The sequence below is a fragment of the Podarcis filfolensis genome (assembly GCF_964270895.1).
Source record: "Podarcis filfolensis genome assembly, chromosome: 1".
Lineage (NCBI taxonomy): Eukaryota > Metazoa > Chordata > Lepidosauria > Squamata > Lacertidae > Podarcis > Podarcis filfolensis.
This window is the reverse complement of record NC_139604.1, coordinates 58480050-58506241: the sequence shown is the minus strand read 5'-3', so window position 1 is coordinate 58506241 and position 26192 is coordinate 58480050. Positions and strand designations below refer to the sequence as shown.

General features: G+C 38.3%; 1 protein-coding gene across 1 annotated transcript in view; it reads right to left on the bottom strand.

Annotated features, from left to right (window-relative positions):
• Positions 1-1857: 1857 nt before the first annotated feature.
• The window catches only part of PTDSS2 (phosphatidylserine synthase 2), a 38364-nt gene continuing 14029 nt past the window's right edge, over positions 1858-26192 (bottom strand). The window contains exons 3-12 of the mRNA XM_083615567.1: positions 24941-25023; positions 20915-20982; positions 18522-18656; positions 17013-17063; positions 15717-15830; positions 14795-14913; positions 13009-13123; positions 11862-12007; positions 4968-5153; positions 1858-4159 (exon numbers count right to left, since the gene is read on the bottom strand). Of these exons, the coding sequence (XP_083471693.1) occupies positions 4015-4159; positions 4968-5153; positions 11862-12007; positions 13009-13123; positions 14795-14913; positions 15717-15830; positions 17013-17063; positions 18522-18656; positions 20915-20982; positions 24941-25023 (1162 nt within the window). The 3' untranslated portion in view covers positions 1858-4014. The remainder of the gene's footprint in view (positions 4160-4967; positions 5154-11861; positions 12008-13008; positions 13124-14794; positions 14914-15716; positions 15831-17012; positions 17064-18521; positions 18657-20914; positions 20983-24940; positions 25024-26192) is intronic.

Genomic DNA, 26192 nt, shown 5'->3' with positions numbered 1-26192 from the left:
TCGGGGGGGGGGGGAACCTATCTACTTTTGCTGCTTCCTTGACCCCCCAACGACTGGAACCTAGGTTTCGTATTGAAGCCAGCACTAATAACTGTTCATTAGCCCACTGCAGCTCATAAATGTTTTCAAATTTGTGCCCCGTATTGGGCAAAAGATTCCTGGATTGCAGTAGCTCGACTAGATGACCCTCATCATCCCTTTCAACACTACAATTCTGTCTTTAGAAAACAACACTTTTTGCAAAGATGTCAGGCTGGCACCCAGAAGCACTGCACCATAAATGGAAGCTGTTTTCTCTCTGCATTTTTTTTTAACAGCATAGGCTTCAGACAAGTGCTAAGTTCTTTTTAACACTTTTCAGACAGACTCTGAAAGACAGCTCATTTACCTTTTCACACTAAGCATCACTTTCGTATTTCTGAGCTCAAATTAACCAGAAATAGTGCCAAGGCAGCAAGGGCTGTTATCAGCATCTTTCAATGTGAGTGTTGGATTTATAGTCACATAGGAAATGAAGCATCTTGGAATTTGGGCTCCTGAGATTTTTCTGCTCTCAGAAACAGTTAGAAATATGTAGGCAGTGTCTGATAAAGGCTTACAAATCAAAGGATGGTCCAGAACAGGTTCTATTTAAGGTGAGGTTTCTTTGGTTTATCTTTATCCGTAATTCCTATCAATTGTAGTCCCCACTACCATAGTATTTTTCTCCTAGACCGACCTCCCTCTCCTTCCATACTTAATTTGACTCTAGTCTACACCAGAATATATTATGTTTTGTACAAACACAGCTATCACATGCTAATTAGGCAGTGTTTACTGTGCCACACAGTCCAGAGTTTCCTATACCTAAAGCCTAGAGTAATAGAAACAATAGCTTTTATATTTATTTTCTCCTATGCATTATTGGACATGGCCTAAAATTAAAGTCAGTTCCAATAAGCAAATAACGCATAAGGTATGATATACATTTAAAAAATGTAATAGGGAATTTAATCCATTTTACATTTTAAGCAAAACCCATATTTACCAGAACCTGGCCATGTGCTCAGTACCTCTGTACTGATGCAAAAGCAGCTATAAGGATTATAGCTATAGACAGATGGCACTCATACACCTTTGCTTACGCAAGTGTCTAAATTAAAATATATAGTAGGTAATATTAGTAACAAGACAGCTGCAGTTCATTCTGTACTCCTTGACACCTATTTTACATTATGGCATTGCAACATAAGCTCCTGGTGAACCCTTAATTCTGGAAGACAGAATACTGGGAGAAAGCATCACTACACTTCCACAGCCAGAGGTCAGATTTCAGAAACTCAGAAGAAGGGGTCAATAACTGGTTTTTTCAACCTCACAGATGATGAAACTGATATTCCAGCAAGGAGAGAACTGGCAGTGAGCCTCTTGTGTAATGTTAGCACTACAGCCATATCTCTAGGCTAACTATCTTGCAAGTGTGACAAATGTAGCCTGAAGAAAAATCTGAAAGCTCTTTTCGTGCTTAATGGAAAGTCTACATGAATCAGCTTCTCCTTGTCTATTGGCCCCCCAGCTTTATGAACAAGAAATGTGATTTGACCTGTAACCATTTTTTTTTACTTCCACAGGAAATTCAAGATATTCCTGAATAATTTGGTGCAATACAGATCCATGTTCCCTTAAAACCAACAGGACCTAGGTGTGCCTATTTAAACCTTGGGAAAGTTAAGAGAATGTTCCTAATTATCTACTTTTAGTGTAGCCACATTAATAACTCTTCAATGAGTTAGGCTTTTCCATCACTCTTAGAAAATCACAGCTATGTAGTCAATGAGAACCCACTCCCCTCCAAAACAAAATTTGTAATTCAGGACACACCAGCAAACAACCTTTTATTACATCTGTTCAGTTATCCAGACTATAACTGTAAGACTCAATATTTCAATGAACATAAAGATCAGTACAAAAGTAATGTTTTAAGAGGAGGTCAACTTCAATCCCCCCCCCTTATACCTCAAATTTTACACAATTGGTTCCTCAAAAAACAAAACAAAGTTAAAATTCCTTTCACGTTCTCCCCATTGCACTTGTTACCACCAGAATACATGGAGGACACTACAATACAAAATTACAAGGGGGCAGAGTTTACTAGTACAAAAACAGACATGGACTATATGCCTATGCAAGCCTTGAAAAACTAGGGCCACATTAGCACAGGTACACTGGTACTACCTCTAGTCAGTTCACAAAACAGGTACAAAATTAACCTGAACAACTTCAAAAACCTACTGCTTCCATGTGGGGAGAGGCTTGTTTTTATGTACCAGCTCAACTCAGCATCTGCTCTTTTAAGATGTCTGTTAATGCCTAGTTATAGCCATAGTATTTCTTATTACTGAACAGCTGAAAAATCCTAATTATAAACATCACCCATTCAGTGACTTAACAGCAGTAAATCTCGCACAAATCAAGAAATAAGCTTCATATGATCTTCCTCATTCTGATCATCATGAAACAGAGTTCCTTCAGTCATTTTATATGCTAAAAAAATTACTTCATTTGCTGAGTTTTCTAAGATTCATTTATATGGAAATATTTTTTTAAATTTTGCCCTGCTGAAAGTGTCTATTGTTTAAGAAGAGAACATTAGTGTCATTGTAGAAACAAGGCAAAGGCAGACTTGTTTTCCCATTCAAGTATTGACATGAAATGAAGCCAAGGTCTGTGCATTGTGCTTTAACCCGCAGCATTTTTGAGATTTTATTGGGGGAGGGGAGGGGAGAGGGAGAGAGGGGGGGAGGGAGGGTAGGGCTAACATTTTAACTTATATTCACTTCAAAGCAAATTTCCAGAAGTTTCAACAGATTTAAGACAGTGTTATTTTGTTAATATTAATTTAGTGTTACATTTAAGGAGAAAATTCACACAACTGTTTTAGGAATGTGAAACCCGTTCCTATGACAACTCTAATTGTAGAGAATATATTTGTAACATAAACTCCCATTTGTTCAATGGAGTTTTAGGAGGCAAATGACAAATAAGACAGCCAGAGTTCTTGGACTGGATGCTCTCGTGAGCAGTAGCCTTTTAGCATATAGTGGCTGACTGTGCACACTGCAGTTGCCTCGATATAACTCCACCTTACCTAGTGCAGCTTAAACTCTAGAAGTAACAAGACAGTTCTGGATGATCATATGACATGCTCTGCCATGTGCAATTGGGGGGGGGGGGGGAGGCGGTCCTAAGACTCAAGGCAAGAGCAGAAACCAGCTCAGTGGTAGAAAAATAAGGCAAAGAACACACGGCTTTGGTGGATTAAATATTTTTCACGTTCATTATAGCCTTCACTTGCTCTATTTAGCTAACAAACAGGAAAGTTAAACTTTCTGGCCTAAGACCAGGATAAATATGAACTGAAGAGGTATTTGGTATCAAGAGGATGCAGTATAAAACTAGCAGGCTGTTTCAAGGTAATGCACCTTTGCTTTGAGACATAGGCAACTAGATCCAGGACCCCCCAAGAGCGGTTTGCAATAGTATATTGTGCAAAGTTATGCAGTTTGTTCTCGAGCTTCAATTGCATCTCTCCATTTATTTTGTTGATATTGTATTAATAGTTGAATGGAAATGAATGGATGAGGAGGACATATTAGTACCACAGTCCAAGGTAGTTGCAGCGGAAAATACCAAACTGTTTTTCACAGTGCACATATTTATTCCATAAAATGTGTTCCTGACGCCCCACAAACAGCCATGGTTTTCCAGAACTGAGGCTACTAAGATTCCCTTTGCACCTGTTTAATCCTCCATTTTGTAAGATGACAGACATTTATAACACACTTAGGCGGAGTTCCCCTTTTGGGGGAAGCATTGCTTCTAGCGTTAGTTGTAAACACCTTCCTCAAGAGAGATTAGGTGGCACCTTTTCCAAAAGGATTCTCATTCATGAGAAAACATCAAAACTTACAAAACTAGGGAGGGTTAAACTTGCAAGAAAAATAACTCTCTCAGTCCTTAATTCATTACTCAAGTTCAAAGTTCTTTCTCTCTGAGTTTATTCCCACTGTGCTCATCTGCCAGTACAGGATGTCCATCACCATTGCTTAAACAATTGTCCTTCCCATATTTATGTTCTTGTTTTTGCCTTCTTATCTCTTTATACCGTAAGGTGATATTTCTAGAAATAAAACAAATACATTTTAGAAAAATATCAGAGGGAAAAAAAGAGAAACACCATAAATTTAGAAAAAGCTCAGTCCTTTTGTTGCTTCTTTTCATTTCCCTGAATGAGGCAATTATATGACCAAATTATCAGTTTAGAACTAGGAAATGCTTAATGTTTAGCTATAGCCAAACATTAAGCATTTCCTAGTTCTAAACTGATAATTCTACAGCAACTACAGTAGCCGTGTAAATACTCAGGATTTGGAGAATATCCTTCCCACCCCACACACAAATTTGTTCCCCCCCACTTCTTTATAAACTCCATCAATTCCAACTGTCCAGCTACTAAAAGACAAGGAGCAAGTTGCCACTATCAATTCAGTTTCTCCATTGTGCAAGCAGCTGCTCCCATTTTCTCCCCCAGATTTAGAGCTGAAGGGTGGAATTCAGTGTTGCACAATTATAACCATTCCATCAGCACATGCATTTGTCTGCCAGACAGAACAGAATCTCCAGTCTTCTCCCCTGTACATTGTTCTGGGGGACTCTCCTGACATATACATGCCCCCCCTGCCTTTTTGGTAGAGATGCGTAGGGAGAGAAGAGTGGGGGCACTGGCTTCCACTATCTCAACTGTTTAGTTGATTCTGGCCCAGTGGCTTTAAGCAAAGTGGCAGGAGCAGGAATTAGCCTGCAGCAATGGAGAAAGGGAGAAAATGCATGCAGTGAGCCAGTTCCAGGGTATGCCCAGACTAGCACTGTCGATAGACGCCTGGTGGATCAGACCATGAGTTCACCTAGTCCAGTCAACCCTTGCTTACCGAATAAAGAAACGCCACACTGTCCAAATAAGCACAAGTGTGACTCCAAGAATCCAGCACTGAGTAATGTAGAAAGGAAGTGATAACGTCAGAGTGTAGGGATCATATTTTACCACAATAAGGAACTCTGTAGCTGTGATAGCAGCAACCAGCCATGCTTGCTGACCCAACTTCTTATAGAACTTTCTGCAATAATAAAACAGCATTAGTGCATAGGTGTACATTCAAAATGGTATTTCCAAAACAAAAACAGAATAGGCACTTCTCTGATAACAAGACCATATTACACACAATACTGTATAATAGCTTTGTTCTTCAGCAATTAAAAAAAAAAGGAAGATACAGTTTAATTTAACAACTGCCCTTCTAATTTCTACCACTAAAGGTTGAAAAAAATATATAGCAATTTTGTGTGGCTTAACAGTTGAAAAGCAAATAATCTAGTGTGCAGTTTCCCCTTATTTACAAAGCAGAACTTTATTGTTCAGTAACATGACAAGAGCAAATGAACTTTGAAGTGACAAGCTCTAACAAAACAAGCTCCAGCAAAATTCTTCAAGAGGCATGACTAAGTTATCTGTTTCTACAGTGGGAAATAAAAAGTCACATCCCCTATTTGTTGCCTTAAAACACACACTTCCTGGAAAAATCTACACAAGGAAACTTTTAAACAAGAGCCACTGCTCTAGCAAGAAAAGTTAATCCTTATTGCCCTTATTCTATTTACTAGCATTAAAATGTTGCCCAATGAGTGTGTGTGGACATTTCCCTCCTGCAAACAATTGCTTCAGACAGGGCATGATTTTCCAAATCTGGCCTGTCCTCTGTTTCTCCAAACTAAGTATTTCCTCCAGTCCTGGAAGAGTGGAGCGGGACAATTTATTTTCACAGCCCCAACTCTGCAGCTGTGTTTAACACAGAGAAGTGGCAGTTCTCTACAGTGCTGTCTTCCCTCCTCTTAAATCCAGATATTGGTGGCAATACACCAGAAGTGTATTGCTCCCTTCTTTCTCTACACTGGAACCACCTTCAGCAGGATGGGAAGGAACACTGTTCTGTTTTTCCTACCCTAAGCTGAAGTCTCTGTTGATGATGGCTAGGTCAGCCAGTCAGGGTTGCCGGCAATACTATATATTTTCTCTGTTGGAATGAACACCATTCATTTATATGGAGGAAAGTGAAAACATACACAAAGCAATGCCAGTGAGGTTGGGTGGACCCTGTGTCCCTGGTGATCCCAGAATCAAGCATGAGAGACAGAGGTTTTTTGACCTCTCAGCTGTGCCAGACTGCAAAGTATTTGCTTTGTTCCACAGAACTTCGTGGAAGCTGATGAACTGACAATGACATATGGCTTTTGTTGTGTTCAGTTTCTTGGTCACACAGGGCATTAGGAAATGTCTTCAACATATATATTAGGTGTTTCAAAATATCTATATCGCCATGAATGCAGTCTGCAAAAAAGGAATTCAGCAATCTTTTCAAAATCTTGCAACTCTCAACTGCCTCTTAAAATACTGCCTACCAATACAGGATTTCCAAAGTGATTACGATTTACTATTGAAGAACAATCACAAATAAAACAGACTGGATTGACAATTTTTCAGGAAAAGCTAGTTTTCATAGGACAGTGGTGAGCAAGTTTTCAACCAGGGAAATGGAGCAAGGACACTGCAGTGTATCAGCATCCAGATAGCACTGGAAGAACAGAACATATGTTTTCAAAATTTTGAGAATATCCACTGAAAATTGAGAAACAGGGTCTCCCATAGCTATCTCATATCTCAGTAAGAAGGACTGCAGGTACAAATGATACAAATCTAGTTGGTATTCCAGACAACACTTGGGAGATGTTTCTACCCTAGATCAACAGTGCATTTTCATGTCCATTTCTAGAGAGTGGAAAAAGAAATATGCCATATGTTCTATCACTAAGCCATGCAGATTCAACCCCTGGTATCTCCAGATGAAAGATCTCAGATATTATTGCTGAGAAAAACCTCTACATGAGATCTTTCTGCTAGGCAAATGAGGCAACACCAAATTAGCTGGTTCAGTAGTCTGTCTTACTATAAGGCCCTTACCTATGTGCTTGCAGTCAGCTATGACATAGAGCTGGAAGGCACTAAAAAGCCCTTCAAGAGGTCCCACCTTGCACAAGAATACTGTAAAGCAAGATTGTCATCTACAGATTGGCTCTCTACCAGTCAGCCCCTAGATTCCAAACTACAATGTGTTGTAAGCAATGTCGGGGCAACAAACTAGACTGGTCTGAAGATTGCAAAGGAGATAACTCCAAAAAGTCTGAGATGAGTAAGGCACTGTAGGCAAGAGGAGGGGAAACCAAGAATAGTGTGATCACGTAGAACCCATATGGGAGAAAACCCACCCATTTACTCTTAAAAAAACGAAATACTATTCAGGACAAGTCCATACCACTCACATCTAGTCTTGGTGTGCAATCAGCAGAGGGGCAAAGAGCTCCCAGGTCTCTGCAGCCTCTAACAAACTGTAATTTGACTATTTTTCAAATAGCTGAATAAAGTATCTTACCACAAAAAGAAATGGGTCTCAATTCAAATGTGGTGATGCCCTGTGTTCCTATTTAGCACATGTTTTTATATTGTGAACTGCCCTGAGACCTGCGGGTATAGGGCGGTTATACAAATTTAATTAATTAATTAATTAATTAATTAATTATAATAATAATAGGACTTTTTATACTCCCACTGTTGTTAGGTTTCACCTTATCATCCTGATTTGTCTTCAGTTCACTTCATGCTTTTAATATCAAGGATCGTAAACCATGTATGATCTTAGGCCTGAATCAGGTAGGGAAACTTCTATGGTCTGAACCTTTCTCCACAAAACTTGTCAGGAACCCCAATGGATACTTCCAAGAGATAAGACCAACCAAAGCTCTACCACTGGTATACCTGCTTCCATCAGCTAGCTATCTAGGACTAACACACCCACCACTGACATCAAATTGCTTTGATTCCATATCCTCTTGACCTTATTCTTTGAAAATAACCTTAACAGTGCATTATTTATATAATCCAGAGGGAATGACACCAATACTTTCCTCCCATCTTCCCAATCCAGTTTTCCATGTTTTTCAAAACACAGCACGACAAACTGCAAAGTGAAACTTAATCATGGTAGCCATAGGTAAGTGCATGGCAGAACTGGGGGAAGAGATGAAGAGCAGCATGACAGTGAAAAGGAACTAAAAGGCTATTTAAGATTGAAGGGGTGGCAATGACCATGTCAACATTGTCTGCCTGAAAAAAGAAAGGTACTGAAGAGCAACAATATGAGTAATTGGGCTTTCAATTTCCTGCTCTACTATTGGGAAAAGATCTAAATTTACAGAGAACTGGGGGGGGGGGGAGTACTGCCTTCTGTTGAAGTTTGGCTGTTGCATCTCATTCCAACAACTTTTTTCAGTGTAGAGGGCAAATCAGACTCTCTCTATATGAACTTTAACCAGGCCTTGGGCTGATTAACATGTCCTTTTAAATGTGTTTGTGGCAGGGATGTTACTGGTTTATTTTTTGTTTTATTCTGTATTTTGCATTCTCATTTTGTATTTTTATGTTGTGAGCTGCTCTGTGATCTTCAGATGAAGGGTGTAAACAAATTTAATAAATAATCAACAGCAACACCTGGCCAAAGTGTACTCAAGATGAGATCCTTAAAAATCCCAGTTGTTTACTTGATCCATATTGGAGACTTCAGGTTATTCTGTTCTGTGATGGACTGTAGCTTGTCATTAACTTTCCTTCTTCATTTTTCAAGATTGTTTTGGACTGACTTGAGTACCACTCTAATACAACATGATGAAAATACTTTACTAAATTCAGGATAATAGTCCCCTACATCTCTCTCCATGTATTTGACAAGCTGATTGTGGAGGCAGAGCAGAAGCTACTCTTCTCCATCTCCTACAAAGCATGCAATCAATAAGGAAGCCACTAAGAAGCAGTAACAGTGGAAAGTTTCCTGCCTTACAGACAATGTGCTGTTGAAAGGCGAGATTTATTCAACCAAACTTGAATTCAATGACAAAGAAATGTATCTATTTACAAAGAGCTGCCTTGAACATCAGTGCTATTGTTCATATTTCACAGAATTATTTTACTGTCAGGACAATTAAAACAGTCTACGCACTGATGCTTATATGGTGTGCCTAGGATGGACTCCACTGCAAGACAGCTTTAGAACCTTTTGAATCAAACCTAAGTATTTAAATCAATAATTTGATCTTAGCTATGCCAAAGATTGTTAAAATAATCAAACTTAAAACCAATCTGAAGTCCTTAATTTTTTCTGATATGTTCAGAGAAGCAAAAATGAGTGACTCAGCTCGTTTCATATGATTATTTTCTTCCGAAAATCAACAGGGATAAAAAAGAAGCATGGGACCTTTAAGAAGACATTTGACCACCATAACCAAGAACGGCCAGCCGTTTTGAAAGAGGTACAAGTGGTAAAGATTTTCAAAGAGAAATCAGGAATTCAAGACAAGTATCTTGCCATTTAAAAATTTCCCAGAAAGTTCAAATGTCCAAACTGCCTTGGCATTTTGTCAGCGAAGAAATCCTCAGGCTCTAAGTCAAGCCTCCTCAGTTGTTAAGTGGCCCTGCCATCTTACTGCTCACAGTATATGGTCGGCTTTGTGGATACAGTCCAGTAGATCAATACAACATTTTGCTTTAAGTATACCTGTTTGTTGCCACCTTCACAGAGGCTGTGCTTAGTTGTGAGGCATCTAGAACCTCCTCCCAGAAGGAGATTCACAAATAGGAGCTGTTCCAGTATGTTGCTCTTTCTGAAGTTTCACAGGCCCCATATGTCTTGTTGATGGTGGCCTCTCCAAGGAAGAAAAGATAGGCTGTTGCTGGCTGCAAAAGGAGCTTCCTTGCCATATTGAAAGGAGTTTTAAAGCCCTCCCCCCATGCCATGAACCAAGCAGCCATTATTGGGAGGGAGGCAGCTTAGGTAGTTTTGCCCACCTGAGCAAGAAACGAAAGAAGAAAGCTGCAGACAACTGTCCCGCTAACTGAAGTAGGGGGAAAATGCAAAAAACTCTTTAGGGAAAGGCAAAACATATTTGCCAAGAATATATGAAGTAGAAAGGCCTCAGAACAAAAGGACTCTTGTGAACGCAGCATCAGTAAAAGAAAAGAAAAACTGACTACAAAGCTGATTACTCTGTCATCTGGCACATGTGTAGTTAGCCATTAGAAAGGCAGGGATAAGAGCCTTCACTTCTGTCTTGAATTCAAGAAGTTTCCCCACATTTGGGCCTATACACTCCCAAATCTTTTGCTGCAGATGGAAAAAGACTGATAAAAATCACATTTGCAAATGAATGTTAAGTTTATAGACTCTTAAATGAGCAGCTTTCCTGCTGCATGACAGTAGCATGTACACAGTAAAATCTGGGATGTTTTGCAGGAAATGGTTCCTCTAAACAAATATTATTTAGGAATTGTTTGATAAATCATTCTGACTTCCTCATAAATTGATGTAGAAGGTATCAGAAAAGAAGTAAAAGGCTAAGATTTTTCAGAGAATTATATATGTTGTGTTTGAAAAGATGCCTTTTAGGGAGGAAAAAAGGCAGTTATAGAGACCGTTCTTTTGCTTCCAACATTCCCATCCGCGGAAAATGTGAGAGTAGGGAAATTCTTCTTAACTTCATATGGATCTGGAACATCAGCAGAACTAGGATGTGCTATCACTTTAGCAATAAGAAAAGCAAGTAGTAGAATATTGTTCATCTATAACTCATGATTGCTTTCTTTGCTGCATGTAGTCATCAATTTCTGCATCTTGAATTAGCAAAGAATGGCAACACAGTGAATGAGGCACTGGTGACTTATGATGCTCCCCTGTTCCAATGTTATGCCATTTAGTTGAACAGAGGGCAGAAGAACAAGAGACAAGATGTTTTTTCAACTCAAACACAAGGACTAGAAGATGGGCCGGGGTGCTGAGGAGAGGAGCTCACTAATGAGAAACGGAGGCCTCTTCTTACCTTAAAGCAGGAAGTACATCCCAAATCAGTAGGTCCAACACCAGGGGGCAGGGAATGGCCTGTCACTGCTGAATGTCCTGAAATCCGACTAAGTAATCAGGTTGGGCCCTTCTTCCCAGTTCTAGGAGTCAAAGACTTGCAAGTGAAACTGATCTTCATAAAGTATTGGAACCCTAGATTCTGAACACAGACACTTTTTGTGTTGGTCAGTGAAGAAACAATAAGCTTAAGTAGTGGGATCAGCCAGTTTGTTCCATCACCACTAAGCCAAAACCAAACTCAACCTGAGGGATCTGGGTCCTACTGTTTGCTAAACAAGGAAGCAGAAGGAACAAGCTCTAATCAGGCAGGTGTTTAGTGCATGCACTGCCATGCGAGGGCAGACACTTATAAAATTCTAAAGATGTATAGGACGTGAAAGAGATCTGTTGGAAAATCTCAAGGAACAAGATTTAAGAAGGGTCTTATAGCTAGACCCTCCAGACACAGCTATTTCCTTCAATCATTCAGTCCCTTAGAAAAGGCCATTCAAAGTGCTGTTCTATGCAAAAGCTAACTGTGCCCAAGCTAATATGAATCATGAGCATATTTTCAGGTTGTTGTGTGGTAACGTTTGAGGACAGCACACAGCAAAGTGACATTTTGCAATCCAAAGCATATAACTGGCAAACAATGATATATTTCGTGTCTGAAAACAAAAAACTGCAACTCTTCTCAAGGCTATAGATGTTTTAGCAGCAGCAGCAGACTGATCCATCCATTGCCCTAATATTTTTGCCACTAAAAGGCAGCAATTCTCACAAATTCTAAAATTAAGCAAATAAGCATGAATAAGAGTAACCACTTACGGATCATCCATGAAGTCATAGATCTCTCTCATGGCTACACCTCCCACATTCACATAAAAGACAAGCCGCAGCAGGACCAGATAGTGTTCTGGAGGCATCCACAAGACGAATTTCAAGTAAAAAGTGTTCAACTCTGCTAATAAAAACTGACAGACATGTGCCATTCAATCACTTAATTTCAGGTGGTTTCCAATTATTCATATCTAAAACATGCTGTAAATCCTTAAGTATAGGAATTTGAATATACTTGCAGTACCTTGCAAGAATGATATTCCTCCCCCAGAGGTAATAAGGAGGTATTTTCTCTTACTTCAGAATCAGAGAACCACACAGGTGGCCATCTTTCTGTCTTTAGCTATACAACAGTGGAACAATGGGGAAGCATGTTCTTGGCTTCCCTGCACAGGTATTAACAGGGAACTTAATAAAATTTTACCCCACTTCTGTCACACTCAAAGATCTAGTTTCACTCAACGTTAAGCCAAACATTGAACAGGTTCCCCAAGAGAACATCGCAACCATTATGCTCCATTATGGTGCTTCTGTGGGCTGTCATAGCTTGGCTTAATGTTATGCCCAATTCCAAGTTTGTGGTTTATCCCACTCCAGACAAACAATGACTTGTAGCCAGGCTCTGTTCTACGGCTTACAGCTTGAGGTTTGTCTGCAGCAAGATAAACCATAAGCCCAGGTTCAGATGCAATATTAAACCAAAGCATGGCTTAGCTCACAGCATCAGGACCAGAAGAGGTTGCAATCTTTTCTCCAGAAACCCACACATTTGCCCAGTAATGTTAAGCCATGGTTTAGGCTGAGTGTTACACACTCATTGGGCCAAAATGGCTTATAATAAATGAAATAGCAATCCCTGCTATAAAATAGCACACTCTGCACAGTTTATAGATACTTGCAGATGCTATGGGTACAGATGGTTTCTTCTCTCCTTACTTCTTACAATTGCCTTGCTCCTGGGATAAATATCGGCATGCTGCTAGAGAAACCCTACCCTTCACTATGTCAGACTCAATGAGTCTTTTTCTGACATGGGGAGAATTTGAGAACTCCATCTTTGTAATGTTAAAAAGCAAGAAGAATTCTAAACACTTATGTCAGTTTGGTGCAGCTACAATAAAGTATTGGTCCTTACTATAAAAATAATACCACAGACTGCTAGCCATCTGCGAAGACTGGATGCTGGCTTCCACTCAAATTTAACCCAGCTGTATGGCGTGAATTGGAAGGCAATTCTCTTCATTTTTCCTCTGAGGGAGAAAATCACAAGTATCTCATGAAAAGTGTTGCATTAACCATGTCACAAGTTACTAAATTATGATTTTTATTTCACTATCTATTCAAATACCCAAAACTCTGTTCCATAGTCAGTACTGCAGCTCAAGGATGCTGGGAATAAATTTGGTGGATTTGTTAACTTTGTTTAGATATTAGACCTTGAGCTAAGCCAAAAAGGTTTGAATAAATTGCTTATTAAGTTATACAAAATCAACTTACTTTGCTTCAAATATCAGTGAATTTTTGTTCATATTTCAAGATTACTGTCTTACGCCCTGTATTGCTATAATCATACTAATCAATAATTAGTATGGATTTGTTTGGAAGTGATCATGATTTGAGCTTGGCTATCCCTCTAGTTAAAACTGGATTCATTATTTAAATGGTTAATTATCAATACACATTTATATAGACCATTTGAGAAAAAGTGGTAAATATCCTAAATTAAGAGATTTCACATATGGCTCCTAGACAATTTTTCTTTACAGAAAGCAATTTGGCCATTGTTCTTTTCTACAATATGGTCTTTATTTGTCCAGCCTAACTATGGTTTGTTTGAATGTATGACTCCATGGGCTTGAAGTTCTGCATATTAACCAAGGGCTTTTTCTTTGGCTACAAACCACAGTGCAAAGGCACTGTTTGCTGTTGGCTTATGAACCATGGTTTGCCTTTACTATGATTTGACATTATGTTTGAACCAAACAGTTTTGCTTAACCATGGATTGTTTGGCATCCTACTCCAGATGCATGTCAAGTTATAAAGGTATGAGTGAAGAAGTTTGGGAAACAAACCAAGCTTTAGAGAAACAATCCATTACTGTACTTGTTTGCTCGGCTGAGAGATGGATGACTTATGGTTTGTTGAACTACAAACGATTAAGACTAAGCCATGGTTTAGTGTTTTGTGTGAATGAAGCCAATCAAGAAAGCTATTCTCCTGTCTTTAAAGACTGATGCTATAAGAAAGGAACTATAAGGAACTTGGTACCTGGGAACATTACTGTCTAAAACACACTTCTTTAAAGACTAATGCAATGAATAAGCATATCAGAAATATAAATGATGCATAAGAAACGTTTGGTTTTACACTGGTAATTAGCAAGCCATAGTTGGTTATTGGTGGTCAGCTTTGACTTACTCAACTTTGCATTTTGAGAAGTATTTACAGAAGCTAGAGAGCAACAATTTCATTCATGGGAAATATGGTTCATATCATAGTTACTTTTTATAGCTTTAGTAGTAAAAATGGCAAAAAGCACCCTGCTGCCTCTTCCTCATCTCCTGTGGAAGCCAGCTGGCCTAATCTATCACCTTCCAGAAAGTCAAATATTTATGTCACATAAATTCATATTTCTAGTTTTTAAAAAATTCTTTTTTAAAAAAGGTTGTAATCACTAGCCATTTAGCTATTGTTATATGTTCACATTTGTTGTATATTGGATACTGACTGTTAATCACCTTAAGACTCTTTTTGAGCAACGCCTCTGTGAAATGCAATAAATAATTTACTCTAGATTAGTCCTAGTCTGTATCAGAATGAAATGACTATAACAACCCAAATGAAAATAAATAGGTTACATTAACATACATAGAATTTAAAGTTATTTCATTTAGGTATGAAATTTTATCATTTAACGTACTTGTATGTCGGAATGTTCCAAAGTCCTTGCCATGAATACGTTTTCAAAGAAAGCCACCCCAAAGTCTTCATTCCACAATAAATGCCAAGTCCATTGCATACTACTACATCCATAATCCACTTAAAAAGAAAAGAAAAACTAACTTAAACCACCACTACATATTCTATGGCATAGCATTAGCAGTAGTGTGGATTCACAAGCATATACTTTACTTTTGCTTTCTATTAAATTAGGTTTTCAACAAAACTTTGCACAATTCTGATATGTACTTAACACATGCTACAAATTATTTCAAATGATTGTTGTATAACCTAAAGTGGACAAGAAATGACATTTCTCAAGCTGTGGTTAGTAAACAATAGAGGTAAATGCTTTTGCTCTCATGTGGCTAAGTCTTAACTATGGGTTTAGTAAAGTAAGCCAACTTCTAAGCTATGCTTACCAAGCTGGTTAGTTCTGCTATACTATAGTTAAGACCAACCATATTTTAGGGTTTAAAGTAATTTTAATCTGTAGCTACCCAAAAACAAACAAAAGCTTCCAGTTCCCTCCTCACAGCTGCAGTGGAGGTGGGGGTTGCAAGTATGAGGTTGTCCTAGGTTAATTCCTCTTGCACATTCCTCATTGCTATGTCCAAACACAGGAAATATATTTATTGGGAAGAGTCCATAAACTACCATAAGTCTTTTTCAAGCATGCCATATAGCAGACATTTAATTAGCATACACAAAAAGGTAATTCATACAGACAATATTACAGTTTAGAACTACCTGGATTTCAGATAGCAAGGATTAAAAAAGAAAGAAAAAGAAACACCCCCATCCGCCTAATGCTACTCACATTAGTAACTAAAGCACCTAAAGTAGATTCTTGGCGTAGTAATTTGAGCCATTAGCATATTTCTTTAGAGAACAGTACTCACATGGTCCCACCAACATTCACTGAAATTTGGGAGCTGATGTTCCAGACTGTACTCCAGAAATTCAAACATTACACTGATAATCATGCACATCCACCAATCACGAATCATTAATGTCTGAAAGGGTTTAAAAAACGAAAAGGAAAGTTAATCCTACAGATTATTCAAAATCTTGAGTTACTAAATAAAGGAACAAGCATTATATAGTGTGCTCTACAAAGGGTTCAGAATAGTCTGAGTTAAATATAGCGGGGAAAGCTTGCAGCCATAGCAGATAACAGTATAGCAGGCTGCACACCAGATCTCTCTGCTCCTTTGAAGATCAGCAGTTCCAGACAAGCGGATCAGAAGACCTTATAACCATGAGAAGCGCAGACTAGTAAACATATTTTCAAGCAGAAGACAGAACTATTCTTTAAGTTTTCAGACATCTTTCAAAAACCTGGGGTGACTCTCAAGGATGTTTCTATTTTGATCTGAAAGTACTATGCATGTTTATCCTGCAGGGACAAACTCTGCATCAACTGTCCAATATTCTAGTTTTAATCAAAACGAGCAGAAAAGATTACCAAACTAGGCACTTGCATGTACCTGTAAGTCACAGAGAAGATGGAGCAGAAGGTTTAACAAGCTACTCAACTGAAAGAAGCTGCCTTTCACCGAGGGGCCAATGGGTGGCTGGGCTGCTTTAATTTTGAGATTAAATACTGAGCAGCACAATCAGCATTTTACCTGGAAGAGAAATGCTAAATATCCATGACAACTATATAAAAATACAGATGTTGTTGCGCTGTCCTAATGGAGCACTATTATGATGATGCAGCAACATGAGAACATCTTGCAAAATTCCATGTTAAGCAAATGTTCCCCCATAGTTGCAATTAAGTCATTAAACTGTAAGTTCTGAAGTCAACTGTTGACAATAGGTGATATCCAAGAAAATCATATTCTGAGTAATCTCAGAGAAATCAGTGGTTGCTTATGTCCATTGATTTCAAGAGGTCTACTCCAGACAAATACTGGCTATTACCCAGATAAAATATGTTGCTGTTAACATGCAGAGGTTTAGAGGTTTATGTATCAAAATGTGAGGACACAACATGTAAAAAGATTCCTAGCCTTGAAGGAAATTAATGACCCAGTATAGTAAGAAATAGTTGAAGTTGAACAAACACAGTTTAAACCTTTTCACAGATGAGTGCCTGACATAATCGATTTTGCACACTGGTAACATTGAAGGAGAAGCAGTCAAGCTGCAAATGCTAACAATAGCTGAACACAAAAAGGACCGATTCTCACCTTTATATACCAGCCAAGGAAATGAGCAGGAACAAATCCATCTAGTTTGTCCTTTAATTCAAGCAGAAAAACTGGGTTACACAGATTAGACCCGTTTATAAGGTAACTAGTTCACTGATTACTAGGTTGCAGTTTGGAGTATTTCCCATAAAGTTTATCAGATATTTTAGATACACACATACTGTCAATTTCAACAAGGCAATACTTTTATTGCTTACGTCTAAAATGCAAATATTCATCCAGGAAGGCAACAACGCTAACCCAAAATAAATTTTAATCCATTGTTTCAATTGCATTTTTGGGAAATCTAATTCTTTTCCTCCCAAATTTTTGTAACATTTCAATTTTGACAGAATAGTGCCTTGTATCTTAGATCAGAGGTTCTCAAATTTTCTACCCCACCTACTTGAGTTGGCTGAAAATTGAAGCCAGTCAGTTTCGAAACAGTGGTGCAGAGGAAAAGCCATTCACAAAATGGTGGTGGATGAAGGCAGAATTTGGCATAATCAGCTGGCAACGGATTACATTTTCTACTGATAGCTAAGCCCTCTTAGGAAATGTACAATTTCTTTGCCACAATATTTTCCTTTTGGCAAGGAGCACCATAGCAAGCTAAGTACAGACATTTGCAGTGGAGGTATTGTGATAGCCTCTACATTTTAAGCAGAATTTGCTGATCCAGAGGCTCTTGTATATTTCCTTTCTCACTGCCACGTGCCTCCTAAAATCAGACAAGATTTCTGAACCCCAGAACACAGTAACACTTGACTTGGATAGTAGCCTATTCTTTTTCTATAGTCTTAAGTCTGAGCAGGTAAAATATTCTAGCTTTGAAATGCTAAGGCAGATATGTACTTTAACAGCAACAGAGAAAGGGTATACTTTTACATCAGTACACTTTGAATTGCAAAGAGCAATTAAATAATTTAACCCCACTTCTAAAGTGCATAGTTATGTTACAGGCAAACGGATAGCACTATCTGGTCAATAGAAGGGTCAGCTGGTAGGTATAAGCAGCATGTGTATATTTTGTGCAACAACAACAACAACAGAATTTCATGCATAGAATTGCTGAATCCCAAATATAGATCTGTGAAATTTTGCTTATTTTACACAATTTGTTTTGTTTCTAACTAGCCATGGGGGGGGGGGGCAAGCTATACAGGCTCAATCTTCAGCCCACTGATATCTGAAAACAACGCTCAACAACTTCTATGACTAGGGTATTTACTCCAGGCACCACATACTCACATTTTATCATACCAGCCAAAAATGCTGAAAGCTTGGTTTTGTGGGGGGGGGGGGTTTGGTTGTTTTTTTTTTAGTAAAGCCTGAGATTCTCAGGAATCTGAATTCTGCACTTGTATGGAATTACAGAATACACATTAGTGGTTATGAGGCAGGTGATGTATTGTCATTAAGCACAAATACCAAATGATACATCATACAAACACAAATTTTTAGATCAGCTTCAGTGCTAAATCAGATATTTCAGTTTCAGTCTCTTACCCAAATATTGTGAAAGGGATCTGTCCCATTGTCTGGATCATATATAAGGCAATTTCCACCATAATCTCTTTCTGGTAAGGGGACTCCTAAATTTGGATCAATGAATTTCATAAACTGTCTTCCATCATGTACAGTCTAAAGAATTAAGCACATCTATTAGTAAGAAACAGTTAAAACAAGTTCTAATATGACAAAATATTGTACTGTTATTGAATAGTAATTTTAACATTTTCTAAAATGGCAACACAGGTGGAAGAGTCAAGCACATTTGGTTTCATTACCTTAAATAAAAGATTGTATAAAGCCCTGTGTCCATTCACTACTTAAAGAGTATAAGTTAATAACCTACACAAGACAATATTAAAGACAGATAAAAGCCCCCTCAATGTATTCTTTTCAGTACCTTCTACAAACATTGCTTAGACAAGCCTACCCAGATGCTTAGAAATGCTGATGTGAATTTTAATCTGCTTTAGTATTTTAACTTTTTGTATGTTTTAACATATTGTAATGTTTTCTTCATTTAATGGTTTTTTCTTTTTGTAATGGTTTTTTACAATCAAGCGGTGTATAAACTTTATAAATAAAATAAAATTACTGCAGCACTCTCCTAAGTGTACTCTGCACTCCACCCCTAATTGTGGCACCCATAGAACATGCTTCATTAACAACGAGCACCTTTGCTTCCTGAACGACAGAAGCAAGCTACCCAAGATCCTTTGGCATTTGAGGTGAAAGTGAAATCTTCTCTCAAATAACTGGCACGTGGCTACAGGAGACTAGAACTAAGAGTGTAAGAGCAACACATATGAACATTATTCAGTCCAATAGGCCACCTGTTAACAAAGGGCTGCTTTAAGGAAGTTGTGCTTAAGGTTCTCACCCTTGAAAGTATAGGCTCCATTTTGAAAGGGAGAAAAGCAGCTTGGCTCAGGCAGTCCCCCCCCTTTTTTTTTGAAAGGGTGACTAGATCCACATCTAGAAATAATTGCTTTGACTTGAAACAGATGGGCAGGTACATGGCCACTACAAAGCTGGTAGTATTTAAGCCCCATGGTTCTGACACACCTGACAGGAAGAGAGTATCTGAGCCTGCCTGGAACCTCTGGAGCTGTTCAGAGTGGGGAGGGGCACTCTCACAGAATCAGACCTGGATTATTATGGCATTTCTACAGGGAATAGGCTCAACTGGGAACACTGAAATCAAGAATAAGAATTTTCACAACCTATGGAATTACCAAGAAGTGCTTTCCTGGTTTACTTGCAAATGAAATAGTAGCTAAAATACTCTCCCAGTGTTCTGAGAGACTAGTCCCCATGTACCATAAGGTGCTGTGATAAGCTTAACAGTTCTCAGGAAATCCCATGCAAGATACGAGACTGCTACCCAAACACTTTTGCCAAGAACTACCTACCTAGCCAGAGGGGAAAGTCCTGACAGAAGCTTCCTTGGCTTTTGTTTACATGGATGTGTGAAAGAAAATGAGTGCAGAGGCAATAATCCCCTTGCCTTGAGAAGAGTGGATACCTCCTCTTCTGACAGCTCTCAGTAACATTCTGCACAGGTACATTATCTTATATTAGACTGCAGGGATGCCATATAGGTCTGTATAGTTAAAGCGATGGTTTTCCCAGTAGTTATGTATGGAAGCGAGAGATGGGCCATAAAGAAGGCTGATCGCTGAAGAATTGACGCTTTTGAATTATGGTGCTGGAGGAGACTCTTGAGAGTCCCATGGACTGCAAGAAGATCAAACCTATCCATTCTTAAGAAAATCAGCCCCGAGTGCTCACGGGAAGGACAGATCCTGAAGCTGAGGCTCCAATACTTTGGCCACCTCATGAGAAGAGAAGACTCCCTGGAAAAGACCATGATGTTGGGAAAGATTGAGGGCACAAGGAGAAGGGGACGACAGAGGACGAGATGGTTGGACACTGTTCTCAAAGCTATGAACATGAGTTTGACCAAGCTGCAGGAGACAGTGGAAGACAGGAGTGCCTGGCGTGCTCTGGTCCATGGGGTCACGAAGAGTTGTGCATGACTAAATGACTAAACAACAACAATTGATGCCAAGAAGAATTAAATTATACAAATTGTATTATGGGAGGGGGCATAAGGCAAAGCACATGCTTTATAGGCAGAAGGTGCCTGATTAAAATCCTGATGGGTCCAGTAAGAAGTAGGTCCCTGGAGAACTGCAGCCAGTCAAGAGTAGATAATACTGAACTAGATGGACCGGTGATCTGGTCTGGTATAAAGAGAGCTTTCTGTGTTGGCATGCTTCCTTTTAAAGAAAACTTCCCATTTTATTGTTCATGTTTATTACCTTTTACAAAACGTCTTTAAAAATCCCCAATAAACTGCATAAAAGATGCAATTTTTAAATCCTTACCTGAAAAAGTATGAAGATGAGGAAAAGCTCATACACCACACTGACACACAGCCAAAACCTCCAGTAGGCTAAAAGAACAAGCAAGAAAATCAGAACATACACATAAATGGGTATCTTTAGTGCAGAATGTATTTCAAGTTATGGAGTCATTATGCCTTCAACACAACACTAAACAAGATTTGAAATGTGCTGCTAGGAACCCACATTTTTTCAATTATCCACATTGATTTATAAATCTAGGATTGTTTTTGCACAACATAATCTTGTTCTACTCCTTTGAGACAAGGTTCACATACATATTTAATAGCTGCCTACCAGTGTCATATTTAGGAAGACAAGATGACCTTTCAAAATCTGATATCTGATAATACCCTTGCTAAACAAGTTCTCTCTTTGTTCCGCCCATAGTTGATGAAAATGGTCCCAGTATTAAGGAATATAAGGCTAGATGGATGTAGCTCAGATTTTCCACTCTGGCAAAAAATATCAGTTCTGATTTTATTATGATAGTTTTAGATATTCCATTTAAGTATCTCATGAATGAACAACCAGCATAGGCAATGTTCCTCAGACACACCTCGAATTATAAACATTTACCAAGCTTTCTTCGAAGTGTATCACAGCATTGCTATTTTTAACTACTCCTGTTTTGGCAACTTAATTATGAGACTTCCACAACTAACACACTGAAATGCACTTGTTAAAACTAGGATATGGTAAGTATAGTTCAAATGCCCACACACAGGCCCCTGCTGTGAAAAGGTCCACATTTGCCTCACAAATGCAAGCCCTAAATTACAGGGTCATTTTTCTGTCAGGAATGCTAGGAATTGCTGTCCCAGGATGGTGGGGAAGGAAGACTGAAAGGGCCAGTTCCAGCCCTAGTCCCCTGCTAGGAACAGGAACACCCATCACTGTCTCACCCAAGTAAGGTTTGTAGTTTTGTAGTGCCTATGCGTGTTCTGTGGCTGCTCACAAGGAGCATTTGAAAAGATCAAGCTCCATTCAGGGCAACCATAGGAATGCTCATGCATCCCTAATTAGCACTCATTTCTCTTCAGTGACAGATCACTCATTTATTCTTTTATTCTAGCACTCTCATTAACAGCCTTATGTCTTCTTCACTACTCAAGTTCAGACGACAGACTAGCTGAAATGTCCTTTCTCTAATAGCTTTGTTGCTCTGTAGAAAGCAGATTATTTTATGCTTTCCAAGCAGTTTTGGAAATCATTTTATGTAATTGCAGAGATGTGTGCAATGTTTGAAAATAATGCTTAACTCAGGAGGGGGTGTGTGTGAAAATTGGCCACTTATTCCTTTTGAACCATTTTCAGATGATCCACCCATTCAATATTACAAAAGCATCTCCATTCTATCAAGTTGCCTTTTTCTTCTCACGTATATGATAGAAAAGGTAACATTTCTAACAGTGAAGGTCAGCACTGAGTTACAATTTCTAAATTGTTTTTCATTATGTTTTGCTTCAAAACCAGTACTATGAGTGTTTAAAGCACTCAGTTTGTTGACAAGTGACTCACAGAATCACATTATGTGACAAAGACTGCAATTCTGAACATGCCTGCCAGGGAATAAACCCACTGACCAAAGTAGGCCTGATTTGAGAGTTGACAAGCATAGGATTGCACTGTAAGGTCTGCATACTCATCCTCCTTCAACAAACAAAGAAAGAAAATTAACATTAATTTGAAAATGAGGATACTTAACAGTATCAGTCATTTGTTAGATATACAGAAAAATCTATGGGTCCACCCTCTGCACAACTGTAGCAATGTTGTTTTAAAAAATTGGGGAGGGGGTAAGTGAATATGAAATAATACAATATTGAATACAATAATCATGCTTTGGAAATTCACAAAACAACAGATACACAGAAATGAATGCATTTTGGTTATTCCCTTCCAACTCTACAATTCTATGAATCTCTAGATACTGAATGCATTGGCATGGAAAATGGACAGAATATCCTCAACAGACCAGAAGAAAATCCAGGACTTTTAGATACTCAATAAAATTACACAATATAAACTATTATGAAAAGGAATAATCAACAATAGAAATACTTCAAAAACATTTGATTCTTTTTATTTCTTATTGGAATTGGCATTATACAAGGGAATCTGTGGTGATGTAATACAAGCATGTAATACAAGCATGTAATACAAGCATGTAATACAAGAACTGAATTGATGTAACTCAGAAAATGCTTTCTTGAGGCATATGGAATGGACACATTTTGTGATGTTTCTTTCTGGGCATAAATTACAACGCTTTATCAACTTTGTTTTAGAGAATTTTTTTGCAAATGTTCACACACTCTTAAATTATATTTCTGTGATGTGTTGAATAACAGACAGGCAACAAAAGTGGGTTTGAGAACCTTATGGTAGCTAAAATATCTATACTGAGAAGTTGGATGGACAAATATCTACCATCTATCTGTTAGTGGTTTGAATCTCACTGTCCTTTACATTTGAATGAACAACTTCTTAATTGTAAATTCTGTTTAGACACCTATTTGGACATTTGAATTACCTATGTTTATATCAGAATTATATCATATGTTTATATCAGAATTGTCAGAATATTATTAATGTTAATATCAGCTGACAATCTTATTTTTGTTGTTATTTATATTTGGTTTGTTATTTTTTCTGTTATATTTTCAAATAAAAAAAAAAACAAGAAACAAGGATAATGTGCTATCTAAACAAATAGAGCCATACTGCTGCACTCTTGCATCACAGTAGCATACTTCAGCAAATTGTCTACAACAATATTTCTATTGTACTTCTGACTAATGAAATAAAATGTCAGACAAAAATATTAATGCTCTGAAGAACAGTGTTTGTGTGTAAAACTTCCCACAGAGGAAGCTGTCTTTGTGATGCAAAACATTTATCAAGTTACCATGTTTAGCAAAACTTCAAGTGAAGGATGGTGAATACAGTAAATACATTGGTGTTAAATACCTTAATGTGTTTTTTTTAAAAATCATTTTCAGTTTTACAAATCTGCAGAATGGTGTTTAGCCAAATACAAACCACACATTTTCCATCAACTTCCCTTTTCAATATAATTATTTATGTCACATCTTCAAGGATACTTGAAAGAATTTGTAACAACAATATACATTAATAAAGTCACAAAAATATAAAAATGTAACAAGTCATCAGGATCTTTCCCACAGGGCATTCAATAGTAGACAACCCTATTGTGGGAAAGACAATAGTCCAGCTGGAGAAGGCTATTCTTTGCCTGCATCTCTTTCTATCCCACAGTCTTTTCCACAGGGTGGCTGGTGGCAGATGGACTTGTGGAATTGGGGGCAGGCGGTAGACAGTGGAACAGGAGCACAAATTTAGTGCTCTCTTTGCCTGCCTCTCTTACTCAAGGTAAGTTATTTTTGGTAGAAGAGGCCAGGGGACACACACACCTTTTCCAGGTGTAATCTAAATCTGAAATAGATAACTGAAATGTGTCCTTTTCTTAAGCACTCACTAAGTGGAATGTTTGTTGCACAAGGCTCTGCAGTTGCAGTTCTCCAGCCTACATACACATATACCATTGGCCTGATCTAGCAGGTTCTTCTTACATTTTTATAGCAAATACTTTATTTACTTAAATCTAATGCACCATTGAATCTAATGCGCACCTCAATTTTCAGAACCTTGAAACCAAAAAAAAGTATTTGCTGGCGAAAGTAAATGTGCCATCAAATCTAATGCACGCCTTAATTTTCGCAATGTAATTTGGCCAAAAAAGGTGAGCATTAGATTCAATTAAGTACGGTAAAATATGTCATCTGTTAAGTGACTAATGAGCAGTCAGGTGAGGACTTCTGAAAACTATGCTAGATTCTGATAATGAAATCACATTCTACCTAGGGGATACAGGCTATGAAACATAGGTTGCTACTTTCAACATTTACATATAACCATTAGGAGCCATTTTACCAAGTGCATCAGTATCAAGAGAAGTTTTATGATATGAGCAATTTTGATTACCTGGATGAGGTCTTGAAAATGGCCCATCTTTTGCTTGAGTGACTCCAAAACACAAGAAAACTAAAATGCTGGCAACAATACCTCTGGAAAAAAAACACTTTCAATTTACATCTGTTCATGAATGGTTTTTGTTAAATATGTCTTTTGAAAGTCCATAGAACATCTGAAATCAGAAAAACTATTTGAAGGCGGTCTAGTCTTGAAGACTGAAAGACCATGAAGTTCATACTCTGTGATAAATAGGTTGTTTTAGATACATTTTAGTAGTCAAAAGCATGCAACAGGGAAGAAAACTGATTTTGCCTGGCTCAATATTAACTCTTCTTACCTACTAAAAGCTGTTCGCAAATCCTTTTGAGAAAAACCAAAAGATACAACACTGATTCTCTTAAAATTGAAAGGCAGGTCGGTTCTTAAAAATCTTATTCAGATCAGTCAAGCAGTTGGCACAATTCAATTTCCACAGCTTCTGCTTTTGGTGTGGCCATATCAAGAAGGGAATGATTCAGAGTTTGAAATTTGCAGGGCACTAGGCACATTTTGTACCTGGCTATTGGCCTCTTACAATCAAGTGAAGATTCGTGGGCACTTGGTGCCTGATGTCTCCACCATCAGAAGGTGCATGTCTGGGGATCTTTAGATCTTTCCTGTTTCTGCACACTAACAGCACATCCTTTAGAATTCTACCCCCAATATTTTATCTGCACAATCAGAACAAATTTCAGGAAGCAGAAAGTTGTATTGAAAAATACAACTTTTGAGCTGTCTGGCTTCAAAATGCCAACTAGACATTTAATTTTGGCAACTGTAACCCTGGTTTAAGGAGCCATTTGGTGCCTAGCCTATTTATCTGAGTTTCTAACACCGAAATTATTTCCCATGGACACTAATGAGGTCTTGCTGAGAATCAAGACCTTATGAGGTCATTGCTACCTGCTTTGGTAGCAGCTGAATTCCTTCCTAGCAGGGACCCCCTGAGAAGTCTACCAGGCAGCTTCTTCCCTACTCAATGTGCCAAAGCTGATAAAGGCAGCAAGGGGATGGAAGTCCCAAGCTAACTGCGTGTATGGGTATGGATCCACTAGTCTGTAGCTGAGTTATAATTAACTTGCCTGGTCATCTGAAACATGGGAAGTCCCCTTTATACAATCTGACATGCTTCCATTTGTCATTCATACCATAAACAGTTACTTGGCTCATAAATGTTATGGGGAAGCACAGGTAATATTCAGCCTCCGTGATGTGTAGCTAA